The sequence below is a fragment of the Crassostrea angulata genome, chromosome 3, assembly GCF_025612915.1.
Source record: "Crassostrea angulata isolate pt1a10 chromosome 3, ASM2561291v2, whole genome shotgun sequence".
In the NCBI taxonomy this organism is placed as follows: domain Eukaryota; kingdom Metazoa; phylum Mollusca; class Bivalvia; order Ostreida; family Ostreidae; genus Magallana; species Magallana angulata.
Genome location: NC_069113.1, coordinates 51163887 through 51178558, shown reverse-complemented (window position 1 = coordinate 51178558; position 14672 = coordinate 51163887). Strand labels below are relative to the sequence as shown.

At 33.5% G+C, this 14672-nt stretch overlaps 1 protein-coding gene across 2 annotated transcripts in view; it reads left to right on the top strand.

The window, feature by feature from the left end:
• The first annotated feature begins 1190 nt into the window (after positions 1 to 1190).
• LOC128177164 (uncharacterized) overlaps positions 1191 to 14672 on the top strand; it is a 29703-nt gene continuing 16221 nt past the window's right edge. The window contains exons 1-5 of one of the 2 annotated variants that reach the window (XM_052843745.1): positions 1191 to 1379; positions 3609 to 3785; positions 5011 to 5118; positions 8396 to 8515; positions 14566 to 14646. In XM_052843745.1, coding sequence (XP_052699705.1) covers positions 1328 to 1379; positions 3609 to 3785; positions 5011 to 5118; positions 8396 to 8515; positions 14566 to 14646 — 538 coding nt within the window. In that variant the 5' untranslated portion in view covers positions 1191 to 1327. Of the gene's footprint in view, positions 1380 to 3608; positions 3786 to 5010; positions 5119 to 8395; positions 8516 to 12842; positions 12863 to 13958; positions 14075 to 14565; positions 14647 to 14672 lie in introns of those variants that run through there. The other variant, XM_052843746.1, reaches the window with a different exon arrangement.

The window sequence follows — 14672 nt, the reverse complement described above, 5'->3', positions numbered from 1 at the left end:
TACCTAGTATATATCAACGACCTAATCAATACTTTGGAGCGCAACAGTTCAAATATCGATGTTTTCAGTGTAACTGCAACTGTCCCTCACTGGCAGACGACTTATCGTTCGTTTCCTTTACATGTCCAGTCTTTACTAAATGTTGCGTACTCATACTCTTATACTTGACGTTTTAAATTTAATGCCTCAAAATCCTGTTTTTTTAACTTTCCCTGCAAATGGCAAAAATCTGGACATCGATACAGTCACATAATTATTCCTTTGACCTTGATCTTTGCATATGCGCAGAACTGAGCGGGCTTTGCGAACACGATTTATACATGACTCTACTCCATTCACTTTTCAACTTTTATTAGAGAGTTATGTAAATTTTTTCTGCAATGATCGCTACCTTCATGACCCACATTAATCACTAAAGAAAGTAGTATATTGTTTATATTAACATCTTTTTTTAAACTAAGTAATAAATTGATTCCGAAAAGTAAGTAAAATTCACTACATTACTGTTAATGTACATTAAGTTCAGTTAGCCAAAAGAAACAGTTAAATCGTCTCCTGTGAGACTTTGAGTATGACATCATGATTATTTCGTGCAGTCCGTGATTTTTCTTAGGTCGATGTAGGTTTGAACCAATCGATAAAGAGGGCGTGTCAAGTTTTAGTCCTGTCAGTTTCCTGTAAGTTTCAGCCGCTGTAGATTTCGATCAATCGATAAACGGGGCATGTAGATTTCAGTCTGGCTGTTTCAATAGAGCAAGTTTCCGTAAGAAATAGAGGGAATAATACTTGGTAGATGTAAATATTAATTAATAATTGTAAGTATTAGTTGATTTATATGACTATGAATATGTCACTGAAAATGATGATAAAAATTAACAATGGAACAAAATACCATTAACATATATTTTGAAGTAAATATGGTAATGTAGTTTTGTGAATTTAGTGGATACCCCTTACGAACGAAGAGCGGGAATTTATAAAAATGGCATTCACATATTAAAATGGTTGCCCAGTACTCCATTTGGATTCTTGAGAAAGCGTTCCCTTCAATCAGCTAAAAGTTCTGTTCTATTTTTTTTACTTCAGGTAAACATGATTTCAATGTAGATAGAGAAGAATGAAAAGAACAACGAGAAATTACCTCGTGAAAGACATTTAAACTCGACTTAATTTATGGCACGTAAGTTTACATTTAAGAGAGGCTTAAAACAAGTCTAGATCTAGCAGGAAGTGAAATTGAACCAATACATATCTTCAATAAAATTGAAGAAATTGTTGCGTATGTGACAAGAAGCAAAATGTTCGTTTTGAGAGTGTAAGTCCAAAGATGAAATCGGTACGACATCCGTATGGAATCATCATTTTAGCATTTCTTAGAGGTGAGATACTGAAATTTTATCAAGACTTATCCCTAAGTCTGTTAAAACTGTTATTTTTTGTTTTGTTTCATAAATAAAGCGTTCAATTTTTGCTCACAAATACAAATCAGAATTGTTTTTTGACTGTTCGATAAACATGATCTGTATTCTCAGCTTTCAGCTGCACTTAAATGTGAATCTGCTTTGTGAATGTGCCTATGATTCACTTTTAAATTTCAAAAGAAATTCTTTCATTGGGCACTCTAAGCCAACATTCGTTGAACATAAGATTAGCATTTCTGTACCTATATTTTACCCCGGAGGACTGGGGCAATACTGAGACTTTTCCCGAAAGGCTGGCAATATAGTCCGAGGACTGGCTTAATATTGAGACTTAATTTCCCCCGAAGACTGGTTATATTGTGAAACTTTCCCCCAGAGAACTGGCTATATAGTGAGACTTACCCCCAAGGACTGACTTTATTGGGAAGCTTTCCCCCGAGGACTGAATTTATGGGGAAACTTTCCCCCGGATGACTGGCTTTATAAGGAGTGTCCCCAGGGATAAGGTTTACTAAATTGTGTGCACATAAATGTATAGATGAAGAAGCAGTAAATAGCCATTCTTTTTTCCTTTATCAGTTTATAAGCGAGACTTTCCACATCAAGTTTATTTTCTAGAAATGTCTTGCTCATTATGAAAACATTTCTTTTTAGCTCACCTGAGCTGAAAGCTCAAGTGAGCTATTCTGATCACATTTTGTCTGTCGTCCGTCTGTCCATCTGTCAGTAAACTTTTCACATTTTCAACATCTTCTAAAGAACTACTGGGCCAATTTCAACCAAACTTGGCACAAATAATCTTTAGGCAAAGGGGATTCAAAGTTGTGAAAATTAAGGGTCACACCTGTTTTCAAGGGGAGAAAATTAGAAATTAATGAAAAATTTCGAGAAATTTTCAAAAATCTTCTTCTCAAGAACCACAAAGCCAGGAAAGCTGAAACTTGTGTCGAAACATCCTCAGGTAGTGTAGATTCAAAGTTGTGAAATTCATGACACCCGGGGGTAGGGTGGGGCCACAATGGGGGCTCGAAGTTTTACATAGGAATATATAGAGTAAATTTTTAAAAATCCTCTACTCAGAAACTTATTAGCCAGGAAAGCTGAAACTTGTGTGGAAGCATCCTCAGGTAGTGTAGATTCTTGTATCTCTCCAGTACTTATAAGTGACAAAAAGTTCGTTCTTGTTCAAAGAGTCGCTCTTTATTTCCGATTCGAAAAAAGATAAGAAAAATGTCAATTTTTGACTGATTTTGATTGAATTATAAAAAAAAACATCACTTCTGACGTCATAAACTGCCAGTGAGTGCAAATAAATCAAATAAATAGGTGAAAAACATATTTTATGTCAACTCTTTAATAAAATAACACAACAAATTAATGTACCTGAATCACTTTAAAATTAGCGAATTATGGGGGCAAAATTTGACTAATATCATATATAGTTCTTTGTATGAAAAAAGTTGCTCCTAAAAAAAACCCTTTGAAATAATAAACCATTCATTCTAGTGCGTGCGTTTGCATGCGTGCGTGTATCAACGGATATGATTACTACTATATTGTTAATGTCGTATACACTCGTTTTGAAAAAAAGGGCCAAAAATTGTCAGGTAATTTACTGAATACAGATCTGTTTTAGGGATACATAGTTCTTAAAACACTACCATTTTTATTGCCTAAATGAGTTAAAAAACGTGACAGGCGTGCAGTCCGATTTTAAAAAATACACATGTATTGTACATTGTCGATTTAAATAAAACCCAAACCACCCACGGAGGTTGACGGTCAGAGAGAAAGGTGACTATTTAAATAACCTTCCTAGGGAAGTGTCTTATTACAAAACCAGCCTACCTGGGTAAAGTCACCCAACAAGGCCGTGAAAAAATTGAATTGCCTCTAAACTTGCTCATGGTGGTTTTCAAGAAGGAGGGGGGAGGGGCCTCTATAATAATGTAATATTGAAAACTATATCACAATGTGATAGATACACGCATGCTTAGTTAAATAAATTCTCTGTTTGATAGTTATATTTTTATCCAGAAAGAGAATGGGAAAATAAAAGACTGTAAACACTGCCGCTGCGTAGACTTCATTGGTTTTTTTTGTATATGATTTTTTGCAAGACGTCTTGTACATACTCATTGAGCACGCCTGCTTTTTTGTACGCTCTGATTTCCCGTTGTATTGCAGTTGTGATTGGTGTAACATTCTCCTGTGACTATGGCTGGTTGCTGTACCGATCCAGATGCTACTGGAGGTCCGTTGGGGAAATCTCGGGCAACAACGCTAGAGGGGCTTGTAGGCTGCGTGGAGCTTTCCTCGCATCTGTAAAGGATTCCGGTGTTCAAGCTTTCCTGCAAAGCAGGGGTACGGTGAATTTTAATATTTTTGCAATGCAGTCAAATATATTGACGTTTATTGTTACACACCAATAATGATCAAGTAGGTTAAAAATAGATTTTAAGACATGTTGATATCCTCAAGATATTACTTTTTAATGAAAAAACTGTAAACTGGCTATAACGTTGAAGTTGTCGAGTGTAATCAATGCATTATACTTTTAAGAATACAATATAACAGTTTACAGTCTAAATAATAACTTACCTTTGGGATTATATGAGAAGTATAAACAACTTTTCCTTTGGGCATGAGTGTCTGCCAGCACTTAGAAGTAATGTAATTTCTTTCCTTCATTCTACAAAAAAGCACAATTATAGCCTAATGTGTAGAGGGCTTGTACACATAATCTGAGTTTCGCGGAATCCTTTGAGCATTCTGAATAGAAATAGAATCCAATGTAATGGAGGAATTAAAGTTATACTTCTGTTAAAACTATTTCCGAGTTTTTTGTCTACCATGGTTGCAGCTGACTCCAGAGGACACTAGAAAGTCTGGTCCTGAACTTTTCTATGGTACATTGTATGTGCTGCTGTAACTTGGCTCTGCTGCACGATTCCAGTCCCTCACCGATCGCGGGAAGAAGGAATTTATGTAAACCTCTTTACTGGCGCGCTGCTGTCCGAGTCTGTGACTCCGTCTAGTTCGAAGCTAATTTTCAACTACTTCTAGTTTGTTTTCAAACTCATTAATTTTTTACAGCCCCCCCCCCCCCCCTGTCCTTTGTCCGACTCAAGTTCTGTAAATCTGTTAGTTTAATTAAGTAAAGTTTTTTTGTATCTCTATAAATTCGCTTTTGATGTCGCGAATCTTTAAAATATGTTGCTACTGTTGACATTCTCTGGATGATAGTATTCTCAAACTTCTCAAACAAAGACGCCATTATTTTTTTCAAGTCCGAATTTGCTCCTCGACATCGGGCGGGCTGTTTCCCCCCCAAGAATTAGTACAGCGATGCCTCCACTTCGCTGCTGCATTGCTTTGCTTCCCCTTAAGACGACACGGTACGACTTTGTTACAGCTTTCTGTAGTTTTATTACGGGATTAAAGTTGAAAAGGAGTAAAGTTGAGTCCCCTCTTTAAAAACTGCGTGCCTTGATGCACATCACCAACCTCGGAAGTTCCAAAAGTAGTTTTTTTGTAAGTGAATGACTGTAGTTTTCTTCCAGTGTTTTAATGGTACGTTTGCTTGTAGTGATGAGCGCTGGGGACGCCTGGATCGGAGGGACAGACGAGAGCCACGAAGGAACTTGGGTGTGGCTATTCGGCGATGATCCTTTTAAATACAGTAATTGGAATTCAGGTAAACCAAAAGAGATTTTTATTAGTTTCACGGTGTCATAAGTACAGTCAAGTACAAATATTAAGGGAAATAAAATTCACAGGTTGTAAAATATCGAATACTTCGCGTATTTGATAATCATATATCTATATCGAAAGAACTCTCTATCCATGGCCTCAAGATCTCCATAAAAGCAAACTTCAATTTTTTGGCTAGGATTAAGCGATGGTGTAAAATTTTTAGATTTATTTAGATTATTTCATTTCATTTCATTTTATGTAGGTAAATATATCATAGAATGCCATGATTACACAAATAAATCAAAGTACTGAGAGTACTGAAAGACGGGGGTCTTGAAAGTTTGAATTTGTAATTGTCCTGGATTTCCTCGAATATGCTTCCAAAATTTATGAGTTTGAATTAGTTGTTACAATCTAGGTTAATTCGGCTTTTTTGCAATTTTCTGATACTTTGTCTAAATTTTTCTCAATCCCGGCCTTCATAATTGTAGAAAATTGACACAATGGTATATTATGTAAAATAAGACCCCAAGGAAAAATTTTAAAAATTACTACTAACCGGGAATATCAAACAACTATATCAAGGTAGATAATTTTAATCATTAGATTTATTCAATTTTGTGATCCAAGGGAAAATCCACAAGTTGGACGGTATCCGTAATAAAAGTTTTATGAAAACCCCGAAAACTCTCGAACTGCTGAATTAACAAACAAAGTGCATGAACATTTGTATACCGATAACAAACACAGGCACCTGACGTTAGAAATATTTTTTTTTTACTGATAGTGAACATGAACATGAACATGAACCTGTAAATATTTTACGCATCTTTTATTTATGAAATATTTATTTAGTTTTTAAATTACTTTTTAAAAACTTATTGACTTTTCACAAATTAATGGTAATGCATTACTTTACTCATGTAATGGTAATGTAATGCATTACATCAAGAAAATTAAGTAATGGTAATGGTAATTTAATGCCCTAATTCATGAAGTAATGGTAATGTAATGCATTATTTTACAATGTAATTCACCCCAAGCCTGATTCCAACTAAGCCGAAAAACATGAACATTAACATTTAATTTGGTTCTTCAATCGATAAGATTGTATATATTAAATGATGTATAAACCTTTAAAAATGTATAGTCTATTATAGATTTTGCTTACAATGCATTGTTTAAAATTTAAATTCAGTTTAATCAACTAAAGAGCCAACGAACGAGAAGGCAAATTCAGACTTGTTTTTATTTTCTTTGTACAAAAATCCTTTAGAGACGAACAGCAGTCACACCGCAAGTAGACTGGAAGCCAATGAAACACCTATTCAATTTGTAAAACATCTGTGTGTAACCCGTCCCGTTTTTAACTTCGGCTTGCGCATGAAGTTTGGTAGCATTAAGGTGAAAGATTGTCAAAATAAAATTCACAGCTTTTCATTGGGAACTTTAATTTCGATTTCACCTACACCAACTGAATCGTCAACGGCGCTGTGCATTCAGTTACGTAACTCATTCCACATTTGAACCCGAGCAAGAATATTTTCATCAATAAAACTATTTGTTTATTTTCTTAATAGAATTTTGTTTATACACAGAGGACTTAAAAAGATTTAATGCGTGTTTTTACAATACATATTTACTGAAATGCATGAAAACTTTCTGCACTATTTTCTTACGCGTAGACTTAATTCATGTGTTCTACGCGTGCCTTCCGGTTTTAGACTTCCAATAGACGGGGTCACGTGACCCCGTCTAAAAACAGACATTATCAGAACACTATGCAAGTACATAGGAATCAGTTTGTTCAATATTGTTATTATATAGATTACATAACATACAAATGATAATTATTACCTTAGGATAGCCCATAAAAGCTTTGTTAACACTACAAATTTACATTATGGAATTTAGGCAGGATACTGAAAAGGAATATAGCATAGTGCTTTGAAAAATGACATGTTTCTTTATTATTTTAATATCTTAAAAGTAATAATAATACATAAGTTAAAGATGAATTTGGACAAGCAGTCATATAGTATCTCTTGCATTAGTAGACAAGAAAGATTTTACGGTTTTCTCAAATATTGTTTTGTCCTCCAAAGGCAATGCATTCCAGTCGTTGATAGCATTGTAGAATAAACATGAAGACTCCTTACCTTTTATCTTAGGTATAATAAAATTCTTATTGGTTGTACTTCTTGTAATATTGTTATTCAATACAAGATGATCATTAAGATATGCTGGTGCATTGCCTTGGTATATATTAAAAGCATGGTTGAGTTTTAATTGGACAATTCTACTATCTTCAACTCTTAACATACTTAAATAATCTAAGATGCTACAAGAGATACTGTCTCTGGGACCCAGGTTTAACGAATCTTGCAACTTTGTTCTGGGTAACTTGCAATCTATGCTTGAGTTGTTTGTTTATTCCACAATATCAAGAAGAACAAGCATAGTAAAAAAATTGTATCAAGGCAGAGCATAGATTCTTTCTGGACTGTGTACTAAGACAAAAAAGCATTTCTGTATAAAAATTTAAGTCTAGCGTTTACTTTTTGAATAATGCTTAAAACAATATTTTTGAGAAACTTGTCAGTACAGATTCCTAAGTATTTGACACTGTCAGAACCTTTAATAACATTGACCATTACACAGAATTTTAAAATCTGTAACATTTCTTAGTTTTCTTGGTGGACCAAATAAAATAAATTCCGTCTTGCCAAGATTAAGCTATAATCTGTTGTCCACTAACCATGAAGAACACATTTCAAGAACACTGCCCAGTTTTTGTGCATTAATATCAGGATCTCTGTGTGCATAAAAAATAGCACTATCGTAAGCATACGCAATAAGTTTACAGTCATCATCAACACTGGCGGCCATATCGTTTATATATATGAAAAGTAAAAGAGGACCTTAAATACTACTTGGGGAATACCACAATTAATCAGACGAAAATCAGAGGAAATATTATTGACAGAAAGTTGTTGTTGTCTACATGACAGATAAGATTTAAACCATTCAGTGGATAGAACACCTAAAACTTCTAGTTTGTCACATAAAATTGTATGGTCAACAGTATCAAAAGCTTTTTGTAAATCTAACATTACCATGCCTGTATTGAACAAGTATTCCACATATTCATCTTCAGCTACCTCTTGATTATTCTTTTTAGAATGAAAGATGCATTGATTATCAGAACAATATTTTACCACATAGTGTCCCTTCAAAAGTGAATAATGACTTCACCTAAATATTTTACTTTTAAACAGGTGAACCTAACAATAAAAACGGCAATGAAGACTGTTTGCAATTCTACCATGACAAGGGGAACAAATGGAATGATCTACCTTGCGACCACAAAATAAATGGATACATTTGCATGAAGGGAGGTCAGTATGTTTTTCTTAAACCAAACATTCCCAATGAATGAATCCATATGATATTTCAGGAATGTTAAATCTTTAAATAAAAAGAACATAATGAAACAAATTGTTTTAAATTTAATAGAACGCAAGTAAATGATACTTTATACCAGAACACGTATCACACTATTTTTCGGTAAAGAGTGATGTTTAAAGTTGTAAAATTAAATTGTACGTCCGTCAGCCCGCTTGTGTTTTTATTCGGTCATTTGGTAATGCAGAATTTTATTGAATAAGGAAAGTTTATGAGTATTATTAGATATCTTAAGAGACAGTTCTTACGTGGAGAAAAAAAATTCTGACTGGCACAGAGTCTGTCAAAGAAGCAGCAGAATTTGGCCGACCTATTGCTGTAGCAGGCAAGGCAAATGTCTCAAAAGCCAGAGAAATAATTTAAAATTGACGGCAGATACACGATTTGTGACATTGCCAAAGCTAATAACATATAACGAATCGTGTATCTGCAATTCATTTTGAAGCATATTTTGAAATACGCAAGATTTCTGCCAGATCGATACCGCATATATTGGCCGATGACCAAAAACGGGTACGAGTACAACCCGCTAAGCAATTGGTGGAAATGTTTCCTACATCCAATCAAGGACAATTGCAAATATTGTTACTGATGACGAAACGTGGAAGTTACGCTAAAAAGCTGAAAAAATATCATAAATTACGCCCTGTCAGGATATAGGCATGTTCGTGATAATGCTCCGTCACATACATCTAAGCTTGTGAAGCAATTTTTTAAGTTGGAGAAGATTGCCGTTTTGTCACACCACATTCTCCAGGTCTAGCACCATGCAACTTTTTTCCTTTTTCCAAAACTTCAGAAGTTCTTATCTAGTCGTTGTTACACGTCCTAACACCCTCGGCTTGGGCATTAGCGACTGCCTTATAGGTCTACCTAAGTCAGCGTACTGTGACGCATTTCAAAAATGGACTCAGCGATTGAAATTATGTATTTCAAACCGCGAAGAATACTTTGAAAGGATATAATGTTCATTTCACTTTTTGGGTCGAATGCTTTTAAGATATCGTACATTACACATTACATATTGGAAATCCGCCGTTTGTTGCTGCTTTAAACACAGGGGATTGTTAAAGTGGCACGGTGACTCAAGATAGATGTTTTACTTTTGATTATGGCAACGGAAATAAAAAGAGCTACACAAGATTTCATCATACGGAAGGTTTTGCGCATCATAAGTCATCACCAATTAATTTACAGGTCATTAAAACTCATCCGGAAATAGCACATGAAAGCAAACCGAGTTGTTTTGGACATTGGTTAAGTGTCAAGTGATTGCGATTTCTGTCTAAAAATAGTTACAATTGGATTGATATTTGCTGAATCCTGGGTTTGTGCGTCACCATGTCCATTTAACTTTTCTTAAAGTTGACTGACCACTAAGTGGACATAAACATGTAATGTGTTTCATCAGGATTCGTGAGCATCAACTTGTTTTGTAATTTAAGTGAAATTGACCAAAAGAGGATACGTAAATTATTTAAAATAAGTCTGTCCGTAAATTATGTTGTCACAATTTCTATTTAAGTGAACAAAGAAATATTTGTAAATCATTTCATCAACATTTCGTCAACAAAATCTACGAAATTGGCATTCAGCGAATATTGATGTCACCACATGTTACCTTATAATTTCAAGTTAATTTAATCGAGATGCACAAGATTATCTGGATTTGTTTTATTCCTATTATATATAAGGAAATGTGACGCTGCTAATATATCCAGGGGCTTTGAAACAGTCTCGTTAAAAAAATACTTGCACCCAGTTTTAATCAGCCTTGCTTGTGTTGCATACGTAAAACACATAGAATACATGTATTCTGAAATGACATTGGATCAGAGACGCTATGGTATTTTGAAATGTAACGGTAGAGCATGTACATATAATGAAAAATTCATTTTCTATGACGTGAAACTTTTCTCTAAACCGTCGTGGTTGGCGTCTCCACTTGACCCAGAGAATTGATGTCATATTGGAATTGGAAAGAAGGTGAAGAAACTCTCACAAAAAGGAACATTCACACATCAGGTAGGATATCAAATTTATTTTTATCTCTCAATCGTATAGGTTCTAAGATTGCAGTTGAAAAATCCTTAATTCATTATCTTCAGATAAATGTTAATCATTTTTGCTATCCGAAGTAACCGCTTCAAGTATAATGCCAGCGTAACGGTTACAATGTCATATACATATTGTACATACAAAATTTACAATATGACAACATTATGAAGCGACTCATTGCAAGTGAATGCATGCAACAATGCTCCACCAATATTAGTTTAACCATTCCCCAATTCCAACTTTTTTATATTAAATATTTTCCACTGTACTTATAATAAACTGTACCCCAAAAATATAAATGGTTTTCACAATAAAACATTAAACAGAATACAGAATGCAACAAAGTGGTTAGAATTTTAAATCAACATTAAATAAAAAGATAATACTTTGCGGTTTACTTGCCTTGTTCTACATATCATTTGAGATCTCTCAATTTGATTAAAAGAATAAAAACAATTGCTCTGATTGCGTCAATTGCAATGCTAGAGTTTTAAATTGCACAGGGAAGTAAATTTACACGGAATTCAAAAAGTCATTGGAAATACCAAGACCTTACTAACAACAAGAATGGCTGCAAGGACATTTCATATAATTGCTTTTGGAATTTTCACATTCCTTCAAATGACCGGTAAGAATAAATAAAAATCAAAATGTGTTCATGAAGACTTCAGTAGTGTGCAAAGTAAGGTTTGTACCATCAACTTTCCCACCCACCCAATCTGTTGAATTATTGAGTTACTTAAATATGTATTAAAACAATTGAGAAGAAGAGCCTTGTATAAAAACCAAGAAAGTATTTAAACTTTACATCTTAAATATTTAGATTTTTCATTTCTTAACTATATATATTTTATGGAAAGATAAATTATTCCTAGAGTTTTAAGGTAGATCAGTTCCTAAGTCTTTCAGGTTTCAAAATGAAATTTTCTGATTCAAATCAAAGAAAAGAAAGTACATGTTGTCATGATGTTGTCATATTGTAAATTTTGTAAATTCACCCACCCAGTATTTTAAAAATTACAATGTGAAACTAGCATCGCAAAATCTAAAACGAAAGCTGTTTAAATCTTTTTTAGAGAATATTTAATTAGATGCAGACAAACCATTGGTTGTCTTATTCAATATTCTAAAAAACTTTAAACAAAGCTATTGTCAAAGCATTGAACGCATACATAAAAGATGACAGCCGCATTTCATGGCTTGTATCAGTATTGAGGGTTTTATTTTTTTTATTAACAGATGATAGAAGGAGTGTGAAAATAAAATTTAAGGTGATATTTTCGGTCGGGACGTGATCAAATCTATCATAAAGCCCTTCAGGCTTTTTTGAATTTGATCACGCCAAGACCAAAATTATAACCTCATAATAATCAAAGAACGATTCCTTATTTTTTAAATGTTTCGACAATTCAGACGCTAGGCAGGATATTGAACATGTTTAAATACTAGCTCTTCCACTGTCTGTCTTGTTACTAAAAATAACACATTTCGAAAATGCAAACAAAACAAATTCATATTTTGTTTTAAAAATTTCGTGCACATGTATCTTTGCATGATAGATGTGTAAATATATTGATGCTATAAACCCAATATATCCAGTAAAATGCTTATCCGTTCATAATTTTTATCTATATCGGTTTTCATTTTTTGTTCCAGGAGTGTTTTGCAACCGATGCGAAAGCGGTTGGATGTATCATAACAACAGTTGCTACACGATGTATCAAAAGTTTTACAATTTTAACAAAAGTCGAACTTACTGTAAAATTAAAGGCGGCGCTCTCGCTAGTATACCAGATGATAATGTCCAGACATTTTTACAGACTCACGGTAATTTACTGGGCAATAGGCATATTTGTATTTATAGTACTATTTTCTTTAGTATAAATGGTTTGATTTTTTATTATCAAAAACATATATTCCTTATTCAGACTTTACCAAAATAATTGTTTCCATAAAGTTATCAATATTTTACCATTAATACTATAATTATGTTATCGTTTGCATCTGCTCCCGTTCTAAATGTAGAAACAATCCTAAAATGATAACGAATACGTTTTTAATTCCTTTGACCTTGTAAACGTGAAGGAATTTACTTAATGTAGTACATTGTATAGTAATGGCAGGCGGTGACGTGTGGGTAGGAGGATCTGACGGTGACGTTGAGGGATCGTGGGTATGGATGGACTCAGAAGATGGATTTAATATCAGGAAATGGTCACCAGGTAAGAAACCGGAACGTTATTACACATTTCACGTAGTTTCCAATCGATTATTTATACCATTTCATTGAGGAGAAATGTATAGAGAGAAATTATATTGTAGATCATTTATATAAAACTGTAAGAAGGCTCGATTTAAAAAAGGAGAGTCCTCGAAAGTGCGTTATGAGCAGTAGGAAATTTTAGATAATTCGTATTCATATTTGAAACTTTTACATCTTTAAAAATTACGTACGGTTTTTTAATACTCAGTATCACTGCGGTGAATATAAGTTCTTAGTCCCCACAACTATAAATTTTTTATCCGCGGCAAAGTTTTGCTCGATAGTCTTCATTTTAACTAAAAGTTAAATCAAGCAAACAGAATCAGACTCCCAACACTAACGTTTCGCTGAATCTAATTTTGAATAAACAGAACAGTCAGAAAACTGTTTAATGGTTGACGTCTTTTTCTATTATTGACAGAAAGCAGCTTAACATTGAAATAGGTGTTTTATTTTAAAATTTTAATCAATACAACATCACATTTTTGAAAGTTTGTTGAGGTTAACTCGTTACCTCACAGATCTGCAATGTTGTTAATCGCCAAAAGATCATAAACGGTCTTTAACCTTATTAGGTTTATCTTCTTGTAATATTAATGCTAAAAAATGTTGTAATTCATTTTAAATAACGCTATTTATGTAAAGAAATACACACTTAAATTTAAATTAAAAGTACATAGCTTTGTATTTTTTACACAAACTAGTTCAACATGTAATGAGCGTATTTTCAATGATTTTAAATAGCTTTAAAGGTTTGTGGCAGTTAAACGAAGTTTCTAGCATAATTGTTTGTTGATGAACATAAATAAGCAATCTTAGCTAAGCATAAATCTAAATATTATTAAACAGGCTTGAGAAAAGACGATTTTTTGATCCCTAAATCTGATTTGTTACGTCGCTCTATGCATTCGGCATCTGATGACATTACACGCAAGGACTTTCCTGACACCTCGGGTCAACTTTTCTGGGATATCACCTTCAAAGCCATGTATCATGATTACGTATAATATACACTGTAGTGCATTCTTTGCCTGATGAAATCCTTTTGATTGTAGGTGAACCCAATAACAATAATAACGCTGCTTGGCTTTATTGCATGGACAGGGAAATGATAATTGGAATGACCAAGGGTGCGATAAGACACAGTATGGTTTTATCTGCATGAAACCAGGTATTTTTATATTCTATAATATTCTATAATAGGATTAATTTGGATAAGTAAATAAATAGCGTAATAGGTTTTTAGTTTATCTTAAATCAAAGTCGTTTGGAAATACACAGAGAGAGAGAGAGAGAGAGAGAGAGAGAGAGAGAGAGAGAGAGAGCTATTTTATGTTTTAAATTTATATATCTCTAATTTTTATTTTCAGATTAAATATGCAGAGATAAGGAACACAAAAAAGAATTTGTTTTGTTATATAATGCATATTTATGAAGCCTTGTATATATAGATTTTAAAATAAAATCAATTGAACTTTTTGTTTTTTATTAAAATTGTAGAATCTGTAAAGGACGTAGTTAAAACTTGCCTTTAATCGCCATTTATTTATTTATTTGACAATGCCAACTCTAAAAACAATTTGGATCACAGAGCGTAGGTATATCTATGTCAAAATCATCGAGACTCACTTTATTTAAAACATTCGCTTTTCTCTTCTGTAGCCGACATCAGACCTTCCCTTTCATCTAGCTGTGCATGCAGTGGATTAAACTGCGTAATAGGATCAGTAGTCGACCAAAGAAGTATGAATCAATAAACAATTAAGATT